General features: G+C 31.6%; 1 protein-coding gene across 8 annotated transcripts in view; it reads right to left on the bottom strand.

Annotated features, from left to right (window-relative positions):
- Positions 1–12450, bottom strand: part of LOC126995153 (otoferlin-like) — a 180253-nt gene that overhangs the window by 19017 nt on the left and 148786 nt on the right. For all 8 annotated transcript variants that reach the window (XM_050854436.1, XM_050854430.1, XM_050854435.1 and 5 more), the window contains 5 exons: positions 2466–2666; positions 1570–1686; positions 986–1120; positions 649–798; positions 87–218 (listed from right to left, as the gene is read on the bottom strand). In XM_050854436.1, coding sequence (XP_050710393.1) covers positions 87–218; positions 649–798; positions 986–1120; positions 1570–1686; positions 2466–2666 — 735 coding nt within the window. The remainder of the gene's footprint in view (positions 1–86; positions 219–648; positions 799–985; positions 1121–1569; positions 1687–2465; positions 2667–12450) is intronic.

Raw genomic sequence — 12450 nt, 5'->3', positions numbered from 1 at the left:
TGGTAGGAAGTGGAAGATGTGGATTATGAGAAGTAGAAAAGGCTTGGATATGAAGAATGTGGATTAAGAGAATTGGATACCCTTACCTCCAGCCTGTACTTAGCCAGGGTGGGCCGTATGCCTCTCGGAACAGGTAGGACAGGCCCGGCATCCCCTCCGAAGTACTCCTTGGCTTGGGGAACAGCCATTACGTCCCCGCAATCCTCTGAGTCCTGGAACTGGAGAGGAGGAGGAAGAGGGATTAAATGGGGAAAAGGAGAGATGAGGAAGGAAAATAGAAAAAGATGGAGGAAGATGAAAGAGTGAAGGAGAGAAAGGAAAAAGGAAAGGAAGTGGAGGGATTAGATATGGAAGAGAAGGAGAGATAAGAGGAAGGAAAATAGAAAAGAGGGAGAGGAAGATGAAAGACTAAGGGAGAGAAAGGAAAAAGAGAAGGAAGAAGTGGAGGGATTAGATATAGAAGAGAAGGAGAGATAAAGATAACAGGAAGGAAAATAGAAAAAAAGGAGGAGGAAAATGAGAGTAAAGGAGAGAAAGGGAAAAGAAAAAGGAGGTGGAGGGAGGACGAGGAGAAGAGAAGGAGAAATGAAAAGAAAGAAAATTAACAAAACATGAATAAAAACAGGTCACAGTATCACCCCCACACACCTGCAGGAGCTCAAAGGTGGCCAGCAGCTCTCCGGCATGGTCCGTACCCCTGAAGAGGTCATGCCACTCAAGGTGCGGGCGCTGGTAAGGGTCATCGCGCAGCTTGATGTGAGGGCGGGCCAGAGCTCGGCCGATGAACTCAGACTTGCCCTGGGGTGGGAAGTAAAGAGGGAGAGACGGTTCAAATCCCAGGGTCACGTTATGTCAGGGAATTAGATCCTGTAAACCCCTAACCACAACCTCAATACAGTGAAGAGTCAGGCAGAGACAGTTCAAATCCCAGTGTTATGTTTAAACCCCCCACCACAACCTCAAAACAGTGACCCTCTTCCCTCACCACATTGTCCTGGTCAAATATCTCGATGACGACCAGAGGCGGCTGTTCCTTGATCTCGTCCTTCGTGCCGTACACCAGGATGTCGTCCATCACCAACATCTCATCCCAGGTTGGACTCAGGGTCTCGTCAATCACCTGTGACGAGAGGGAAGCGAATGTAGGAAAAGGTGAATGAAAAAGAGGAGACAGTGCGAAGGAAAGTTAAGGAAAATGGTGTTTGCGGTCAGAGATACAGAGGAAAAAGGATAATATAAATAAAGGAATTAGTGTTTTGTAGTAGCTGAAGTATCAAAAGTAGTAGTAGAACAGAAAGTAGCAATGGCAGCAAAAGTACTATACCAAAAAACTTTCACAGAGCACTAAAGCAGTATTTTTTGAACTTTTTACTACCCCCCCCCCTCTAGAAATGGGTCTTTTTCTTCATGTCCCCAGTGCATAACATAATAACAAATATTCTAAAAACAAAAATTACAACTTTTCCCCATAGACTAGTGCCCTTTGAAGATATACCAACACCCCCCTCAAATGACATGTCCCCCAGTTTAATAACCGCAGCACTGAAGCAATACAGGACAGCCTCTCACCTGCGTCAGCCTGCTGTGCTCCCCCATGATGACCCGGGCGAAGGGATCAGAGAGCCCCGAGGAATCCGAACCAATGAGGGAGCGCGCTTGGTACATGTGGGCACGCAGCTGGAAGGTCTATGGCGGGAAAAAGTCATAAAGGGTAACATGGAAATGGGAACAAGATATGGGTTCACTGAAGATACTGTACATTGAAAGTAGGCATATAATAGTTGTAGTTATGAGGTAGGAAGGAGTTATGGGTGGTTCTAGCAGCTTAAAATCATCTACAACAAGTCATAAGGTCCGGGGAGGGAAAATGTCAAGGGTCACATGGAAACTAGATATGAGGTCATTGAAGATACTGTCCATTGAAAGTTTGCATATAGTAGTTGTAGTTATGAGGTAGGAAGGAGTTATGGGTGTTTCTAGTAGCTTAAAATCATCTACAACAGGTCAAAAGTGATGAGGATAATTTCTACTACCTATACTTTTATGTCGCTCAAGATACATATATAAAAGTGACTCCCTCCCACCTTTTTCTGTGAGGGAGAATGGGAAGGAAAAAGGGAGATTGTGAGGGAGAATGGGAAGGACATAAGGAGATTCTGAGGGATAATGTGAAGGAAATAGGGAGATTGAGAGAATGGGAAGGAAATAGGGAGATTGTGAGGGAGAATGGGAAGGATATAAGGAGATTCTGAGGGATAATGGGAAGGAAAAAGGGAGATTAGGAGAATGGGAAGGAAAAAGGGAGATTGTATGGTATAAGATTGGGAGAATGGGAAGGAAAAAGGGAGATTGTATGGTATAAGATTGGGAGAATGGGAAGGAAAAAGGGAGACTGTATGGTATAAGATTGGTAGAATGGGAAGGAAAAAGGGAGATTGTATGGTATAACAGCAACTCCCTCCCACCTGTTTCTGTGTGTAGTGGAGGGACACAGGCGGCAGCGTCAGGCCTCGCTCAATGTTCCGCAGCTCGTAGCACATCTCATACCCGTTGGGGATGCCCGGGACTAGACTCTTCTTCTGCTTCATCAACCCGAGCCACATGTAAACCTGCAGCTTAGCCTGGATCGCCCACCCGCCCGGCCCGCTGGACTTCCGACCCGGCAACTGTGATAGAAAGAAAATGACGCTAGAATGTAAGAAACGCAAAGAAAGACAAAGAAAGACAGAGACATTAGCATGGAAGAAAGACATAAGGACATTTTGGATAGATTAGGAGAGAACAAGAAGCTGGTTATATATGTACAAGGCAGTATTAGCAGTGTAAGATGCAGGGATACATAGGCAAAAAATATACAGTGCTAGAAAGGAAGAACTTAGATAAGGAAAAAGATGCAGAATTATGTACAAGCAAGGAAGATGTAGGAGTGTAAAAAAGTTATATATATACAAGGTAAGATTTAGAGTGTAAGCTCCAAGAATACATTGGTAAAAACGAGATTACAGGAGGAAGAAGGAACTTAGAGTGGATATATAAGGAAGGAGAAGATGCAGTTTAAATGTATATATGCAAGATAGGAGTGTAAGGTGACTGCACATACCTGGACTAAACGTGGTGACTGTGTGGTGAGAAGGAGGGCATTAGGTTAGGCATGGAAGGGGAGAAGGAAAGGCAAATGTTCGTATATGCAAAAGGGGAGGAGCGAGAAGGGTGCAACACGCTGACAGGCACACAGGAACAAAACTGGTGAAAAAATGGAGATGTAGGTGCAAATATATGAGGAATTAAAAGTGGAAAAAGAGAGAGAGAAAAAAGGAGATTAATTAGGAGAGATGAAGCAGATGTTGATGCAGTTATATGAGAAATTAAAAGTAGGAAAAGAGAGAAAGGAAAAAGGGAAATTAAGAGAGAAAGAAAGCAAATATTGGTGCAGTTATATAAAGAATTAAAAGTGGGAAAAGAGAGAAAGAAAAGAGATAAATTAAGAGAGAGAGAGAGGAAGCAAATATCAATGCATTTATATAAAGAATTCAAAGTGAGTAAAAAGAAAGAAAATAAGATAAAGAACGCAGATGTAGGTGCAGTTATATAAAGAATTAAATGTGAAAAAAGAAGGAAGAAAAAGAGGCTTGTTGCTAATGTGAATCTTGTTGACTTAGAAACTACTTAAGACACAAGACTTTAATCACACTGAGTTATTGAAGCAGATAATTAGATATATAGTATGTATTAGATTAAGTAGACATAGTATTGGCTGAAGTAGATAGAATAGTAGACTTAGTAAGCATAATATAGTAGGTGTAAAAGGAACAATAGTAGATTAATTAGGTTAAGTAGTAGATTTAGCAGGTACAGTAGTAGATTAAGTAGATATGTCAGTAAATTGAGTAGGTAAGAGTAGATTAAGCAGATAGTCATAAATTAAGAAAATAGATAAGTAGAATTAGCAGGTACAGTAGTAGATTAAGTAGATATATTACTAAATTGAGTAAGTAAAAGAGTAGATTAAGTCGGAATTCATAAATTAGCAAGTAGATAAGTAGAATTAGGAGGTATAGTCTGTTGACGGAGCCTGTCCATCCGGCGCCCAGGCAGCGTTTGTTACGGCTCCTGTGATTGGCTGCACCCCTCCCTCACTCACATGCCATTCATGTCCGCCGTGACGCTACACACTTGTATTTTCTTCGTCATAGCTCGTCTCTTATTCACGACAGACCACTTTAGTTGGTACCGTTGGACTCAGCAGTAATTGCGGAACTCAGTTATATTTATCTAAACTCGATAAAATAAAACATAAAGGAAATTTGATGAGTTGAAGTCACAAGACAGCTCCGAAATGTTTATAACACGGTTTACTTATCATCGCTTTTCTCAGCAGTCTTTGAACCAGGGTTGAAATAAATAATTTCATCTCACAGAGCAGAGTATCCTGAACGCTGTGGTGTGATCAGATTATAGATAAAACGTGACATGAGCATAACACAGAACGGTTTCTAAGGATGTTTACAGCGACGACGCATGCCTGCCCGCTGCCTGGCCACCTGCCGGCCGCCGCTTGTGGTGAATTAGGCTATTTTTCGTCTCCTTATTTCTTTCGCTGCATTCATCGTCAACAAACGAAAACCCTTATGCATTATCCCAACTACATTAAAAAAAAATTACTGATGAGTGCCCGATACACACACACACACACACACACACACACACACACACATATATATATAGATATATATATATATATATATATATATATATATATATATATATATATATATATATATATATATATATATATATATAATCTATTTTCGTGTGTTTATATTTTCTAGTCTTTTCTTTTTATTAACATCTATGCTCGTCTTTTTGATGCTTTTCTTATTCCAATCTATAAATAACTAATCTATTCTTCGTTCCTTATATTTTCCAGGTATTTCTTTTTATTAACTTGTATACTTGTCTTTTTTGTGCTTTTCTTATTCCAATCTATAAATAACTAATCTATTCTTCGTTCCTTATATTTTCCAGGTATTTCTTTTTATTAACTTGTATGCTTGTCTTTTTTGTGCTTTTCTTATTCCAATCTATAAGTAACTAATCAATTCTTCGTTCCTTATATTTTCCAGGTATTTCTTTTTATTAACTTGTATGCTTGTCTTTTTTAGTGCTTCTCTTATTCCAATCTATAACTAACTAATCTATTTTTCTTTCCTTATGTGTTTCTAGTTATTTCTTTTTATTAACTTCTATGCTCGTCTTTTTGGAGCTTCTCTTATTCCAATCTATAACTAACTAATCTATTCTTTCCATATTTTTCCAGATATTTCTTTTTATCAATTCGTATGCTCGTCTTTTGGGTACTTTTCTTATTATAATCAATAACTAACTAATCTATTCTTTCCTTATATTTTCCAGTTATTTCTTTTCATTAACTTCTATGCTCGTCTTTTTGGGCTCTTTTCTTATTCCAATTTATAACTAACTAATCTATTCCTCGTTCTTTATTTTCTAGTTATTTCTTTTCATTAACTTCTATGCCTGTCTTTTTTGGTACTTTTCTTATTCCAATTTGTAACTAACTAATCTATTTTTCTTTCTCTATATTTTTCTAGTTATTTCTTTTTATTAACTTCTATGCTTGTCTTTTTTGGTTATTTTCTTATTCCAGTCTATTACTAACTAATGTATAGTTCGTTCCTTATTTCTCTTGTTATTTCTTTTCATGAACTTCTATGCTTGTCTTTTTTAGTGCTTTTCTTATTTCAATTTATAAGTAACTAATCTATTCTTCGTCCCATATTTTCTAGGTATTTCTTTTAATAACATATGCCTCTCTTTTTTAGTGCTTTTCTTATTCCAATTTATAACTAACTTCTCTATTCTTCTTTTCTTATTTTTCTAGTTATTTCTTTTTATTAACTTCTATGCCTGTCTTTTTTAGTGCTTCTCTTATTCCAATCTATAACTAACTAATCTATTTTTCTTTCCTTATATTTTTCTAGTTATTTCTTTTTATTAACTTCTATGCTTGTCTTTTTTATGCTTCTCTTATTCCAATCTATAACTAACTAATCTATTCTTTCCTTATTTTTCCAGATATTTATTTTTATTAATTCATATGCTCGTCTTTTGGGTACTTTTCTTATTCCAATCAATAACTAACTAATCTATTCTTTTCTTATATTTTCTAGTTATTTCTTTTCATTAACTTCTATGCTCGTTTTTTTGTGTTCTTTTCTTATTCCAATTTATAACTAATCTATTCCTTGTTCCTTATATTTTCTAGCTCTTTCTTTTTATTAACTTGTATGCCTGTCTTTTTTAGTGCTTCTCTTATTCCAATCTATAACTAACTAATCTATTTTTCTTTCCTTATATTTTTCTAGTTATTTCTTTTTATTAACTTCTATGCTTGTCTTTTTGGTGCTTCTCTTATTTCAATCTATAACTAACTAATCTATTCTTTCCATATTTTTCCAGATATTTCTTTTTATTAATTTGTATGCTCGTCTTTTGGGTACTTTTCTTATTCCAATCAATAACTCACTATTCTATTCTTTTCTTATATTTTCTAGTTATTTCTTTTCATTAACTTCTATGCTCGTTTTTTTGTGTTCTTTTCTTATTCCAATTTATAACTAATCTATTCCTTGTTCCTTATATTTTCTAGCTCTTTCTTTTTATTAACTTGTATGCCTGCCCTTTTTGGTGCTTTTCTTATTCCACTTTATAACTAACTAATCTATTCTTCTTTCCATATTTTCTATCTACTTCTTTTCATTAACTTCTATGCTCGTTTTTTAGTACTTTCCTTATTCCAATCTATAACTGACTAATCTATTCCTCGTTCCTTATTTTTCTAGTTATTTGTTTATTAACCTCTATGCTCGTCTTTTTGGTTCTTTTCTTATTCCAAATTATAAGTGACTAATCTATTTTTCTTTCCTTATTTTTCCAGGTATTTATTTTTATTAACATGTATGCTTGTCATTTTTGGTGCTTTTCTTATTCCAATTTATAACTAACTAATCTATTCTTCTTTCCATATTTTTCTTTTTACTTCTTTTCATTAACTTCTATGCTTGTCTTTTCAGTACTTTCCTTATTCCAATCTATAACTAACTAATCTATCCTTCATTCCTTTTATTTTCTTGTTTTTTTTTATTAACTTGTATGCCCGTCTTTTTGGTGCTATTCTTATTCCAATCTATAACTAACTAATCTATTCTTCGTTCCTTATTTTCGAGGTATTTCTTTTTATTAACTTCTATGCCTGTCTTTTTTAGTGCTTCTCTTATTCCAATCTATAACTAACTAATCTATTTTTCTTTCCTTATGTGTTTCTAGTTATTTCTTTTTATTAACTTCTATGCTCGTCTTTTTGGAGCTTCTCTTATTCCAATCTATAACTAACTAATCTATTCTTTCCATATTTTTCCAGATATTTCTTTTTATCAATTCGTATGCTCGTCTTTTGGGTACTTTTCTTATTATAATCAATAACTAACTAATCTATTCTTTCCTTATATTTTCCAGTTATTTCTTTTCATTAACTTCTATGCTCGTCTTTTTGGGCTCTTTTCTTATTCCAATTTATAACTAACTAATCTATTTCTCGTTCTTTATTTTCTAGTTATTTCTTTTCATTAACTTCTATGCCTGTCTTTTTTGGTACTTTTCTTATTCCAATTTATAACTAACTAATCTATTCCTCGTTCTTTATTTTCTAGTTATTTCTTTTCATTAACTTCTATGCTCGTCTTTTTTGGTACTTTTCTTATTCCAATTTATAACTAACTAATCTATTCCTCGTTCTTTATTTTCTAGTTATTTCTTTTCATTAACTTCTATGCCTGTCTTTTTTGGTACTTTTCTTATTCCAATTTATAACTAACTAATCTAATTTTCTTTCTTTACATTTTCTAGTTATTTCTTTTATTAACTGCTATGCTTGTCTTTTTTGGTTATTTTCTTATTCCAGTTTATAACTAACTAATGTATAGTTCGTTCCTTATTTCTCTAGTTATTTCTTTTCATGAACTTCTATGCTTGTCTTTTTTAGTGCTTTTCTTATTTCAATTTATAAGTAACTAATCTATTCTTCGTCCCATATTTTCTAGGTATTTCTTTTAATAACTTATATGCCTCTCTTTTTTAGTGCTTTTCTTATTTCAATTTATAAGTAACTAACCTATTCTTCTTTCCTTATTTTTCTGGTTATTTCTTTTTATTAACTTCTATGCCTGTCTTTTTTAGTGCTTCTCTTATTCCAATCTATAACTAACTAATCTATTTTTCTTTCCTTATATTTTTCTAGTTATTTCTTTTTATTAACTTCTATGCTTGTCTTTTTGGTGCTTCTCTTATTTCAATCTATAACTAACTAATCAATTCTTTCCTTATTTTTCCAGATATTTCTTTTTATTAATTCGTATGCTCGTCTTTTGGGTACTTTTCTTATTCCAATCAATAACTCACTATTCTATTCTTTTCTTATATTTACTAGTTATTTCTTTTCATTAACTTCTATGCTCGTTTTTTTGTGTTCTTTTCTTATTCCAATTTATAACTAATCTATTCCTTGTTCCTTATATTTTCTAGCAATTTCTTTTTATTAACTTGTATGCCTGTCCTTTTTGGTGCTTTTCTTATTCCACTTTATAACTAACTAATCTATTCTTCTTTCCATATTTTCTATTTACTTCTTTTCATTAACTTCTATGCTCGTTTTTTAGTACTTTCCTTATTCCAATCTATAACTAACTAATCTATTCCTCGTTCCTTATTTTTCTAGTAATTTGTTTATTAACCTTTATGATCGTCTTTTTGGTTCTTTTCTTATTCCAAATTATAACTAACTAATCTATTTTTCTTTCCTTATTTTTCCAGGTATTTCTTTTTATTAACTTGTTATACTTGTCATTTTTGGTGCTTTTCTTATTCCAATTTATAACTAACTAATCTATTCTTATTTCAATATTTTTCTTTTTACTTCTTTTCATTAACTTCTATGCTCGTCTTTTTGGTACTTTTCTTTGTTCCTGTCTATAACTAACTAATCTATTCTTCCTTCCCTATTTTTCTAGTTATTTCTTTTATTAACTTGTTTGCTCGTCTTTTTGGTGCTTTTCTTATTCCAATTTATAACTAATTAATCTATTCCTCTTTCCTTATATTTTCCAGATATTTCTTTTTATTAACTTCTATGCTTGTCTTTTTTGGTGCTTTTCTTATTCCAATTTATAAGTAACTAATCAATTCTTCTTTCCATATTTTTCTATTTAATTATTTTCATTAACTTCTATGCTTGTCTTTTTAGTACTTTTCTTATTCCTATCTATAACTAACTAATCTATCCTTCGTTCCTTTTATTTTCTAGTTATTTCTTTTATTAACTTGTATGCTCGTCATTTTGGTGCTTTTCTTATTCCAATCTATAACTAACTAATCTATTCTTCTTTCCTTATATTTTCCAGGTATTTCTTTTTATTAACTTGTATGCTTGTCTTTTTTGTGCTTTTCATATTCCAATCTATAACTAACTAATCTATTCTTCGTTCCTTATATTTTCCAGGTATTTCTTTTTATTAACTTGTATGCTTGTCTTTTTTGTGCTTCTTTTATTCCAATCTATAACTAACTAATCTATTCTTCGTTCCTTATACGTATTTTCCAGGTATTTCTTTTTATTAACTTGCATGCTTGTGTTTTTTGTTCTTATTCAATCTATAATCTAATCTATTCTTCGTTCCTTATATTTTCCAGGTATTTCTTTTTATTAACTTGTTTGCTTACCTTTTTTTGTTCTTTTCTTATTCAAATCTATAAATTGGAATAAGAAAATTACCCAAAAGACGAGCATACGAATTAATAAAATGAAATATCTAGAAAAATAGGGAGAGAATAGATTAGTTAGTTATAGATAGGAATAAGAAAAAGCACCAAATATGACAAGCATAGAAGTTAATAAAAAGAAATAGCTAGAAAAAATAAGGAACGAAGAATAGATGAGTTAGTTATAAATTGGAATAACAAAACTACCAAAAAGACAGGCATATAAGTTAATGAAAAGAAATACCTGGAAAAATAAGGGAAGAATAGATTAGTTAGTTATAAATTGGAATAAGAAAAGCACTAAAAAGACAAGCATAGAAGTTAATGAAAAGAAATAACTAGAATATATATAGAAAGAAAAATAGATTAGTTAGTTATAGATTGGAATAAGAAAAGCACCAAAAAGACGAGCATAGAAATAATAAAAAGAAATACCTGGAAAAATAAAGAAGGAATAGATTAGTTAGTTATAAATTGGAATAAGAAAAGCACCAAAAAGACGAGCATAGAAATAATAAAAAGAAATACCTGGAAAAATAAAGAAGGAATAGATTAGTTAGTTATAAATCGGAATAAGAAAAGCACTAAAAAGACAGGCATAGAAGTTAATGAAAAGAAATAACTAGAATATATAAAGAAAGAAAAATAGATTAGTTAGTTATAGATTGCAATAAGAAAAGCACCAAAAAGACGAGCATAGAAATAATAAAAAGAAATACCTGGAAAAATAAGGAAAGAATAGTTTAGTTAGTTATAAATTGGAATAAGAAAAGCACCAAAAAGACAAGCATACAGGTTAATAAAAAGAAATAACTGGAAAAACAAGAAAAGAATAGATTAGTTAGTTATAGAAAAGAAAGACAAGTTAATGAAAAGAAATAACTAGAAAATATAAGGAACGAATAAAAGATTAGTTAGTTATAAATTGGAATAAGAAAAGCACTAAAAAGACGAGCACAGAGGTTAATAAAAGAAATAACTAGAAAATATAAGGAAAGAAAAATAGATTAGTTTGTTATAGATTGAAATAAGTAAAGTACCAAAAAGACGAGCATATAATTTAATGAAAAGAAATAACTAGAAAATATAAGGAAAGAAAAAATATATTAGTTAGTTATAGATTGGAATAAGAAAAGTACCAAAAATACAGGCAAACAAGTTAATAAAAATAAATACCTGGAAAAATAAGGAAAGAAAAATAGATTAGTTAGTTATATATTGGAATAAGAAAAGTACCAAAAAGACAGGCATAGAAGTTTATAAAAAAGAAATACCTGGAAAAATAAGGAACGAGGAATAGATTAGTTAGTTATATATTGCAATAAGAACAGCACAAAAAAGACAGCATACAAATTAATAAAAAGAAATAACTAGAAAACATAAGGAACGAGGAATAAATTACTTAGTTATAAATTGGAACAAGAAAAGAACCAAAAAGACGAGCATAGAAGTTAATGAAAAGAAATACCTGGAAAGAAAGGAAAGAATAGATTAGTTAGTTATAGATTAGAATATGAAAAGCACCAAAAAGACGAGCAAACAAGTTAATAAAATAAATAACTAGAAAATAAAAGGAACGCAGGATAGATTACTTAGTTATAGATTGGAATAAGGAAGGTACTAAAAAGACGGGCATAGAAGTTAATGAAAAGAAGTATATACATTGGAATAAGAAAAGCACCAAAAAAGACAAGCATACAAGTTAATAAAAAGAAATACCTGGAAAAATAAGGAAAGAAAAATAGATTAGTTAGTTATAATTTGGAATAAGAAAAGAACCAAAAAGACGAGCATAGAAATTAATAAACAAATAACTAGAAAAATAAGGAACGAGGAATAGATTAGTTAGTTATAGATTGGAATAAGGAAAGTACTAAAAAACGAGCATAGAAGTTAATGAAAAGAAGTAAATAGAAAATATGGAAAGAAGAATAGATTTGTTAGTTATAAAGTGGAATAAGAAAAGCACCAAAAAGGACAGGCATACAAATTAATAAAAAGAAATAGCTAGAAAATATAAGGAACAAGGAATAGATTAGTTATAAATTGGAATAAGAAAAGAACACAAAAAAACGAGCATAGAAGTTAATGAAAAGAAATAACTAGAAAATATAAGAAAAGAATAAATTAGTTAGTTATTGATTGGAATAAGAAAAGTACCCAAAAGACGAGCATACGAATTAATAAAAATAAATATCTGGAAAAATAAGGAAAGAACAGATTAGTTAGTTATAGACTGGAATAAGAGAAGCATAAAAAAAGACAAGCATAGAAGTTAATAAAAAGAAATAACTAGAAAAATATAAGGAAAGAAAAATAGATTAGTTAGTTATAGATTGGAATAAGAGAAGCACTAAAAAAGACAGGCATAGAAGTTAATAAAAAGAAATAACTAGAAAAATAAGAAAAGAAGAATAGATAAGTTAGTTATAAATTGGAATAAGAAAAGCACTAAAAAAGAGAGGCATATAAATTATTAAAAGAAATACCTAGAAAATATGGGACGAAGAATAGATTAGTTAGTTATAAATTGGAATAAGAAAAGCACCAAAAAGACAAGCATTGAAGTTAATTAAAAGAAATAACTAGAAAATATAAGGAAAGAAAAATAGATTAGTT

This window comes from Eriocheir sinensis, chromosome 7, assembly GCF_024679095.1.
Source record: "Eriocheir sinensis breed Jianghai 21 chromosome 7, ASM2467909v1, whole genome shotgun sequence".
Taxonomy (NCBI): domain Eukaryota; kingdom Metazoa; phylum Arthropoda; class Malacostraca; order Decapoda; family Varunidae; genus Eriocheir; species Eriocheir sinensis.
Note: the sequence above shows the minus strand (reverse complement) of the source record. Positions and strands in the feature narration are given on the sequence as shown.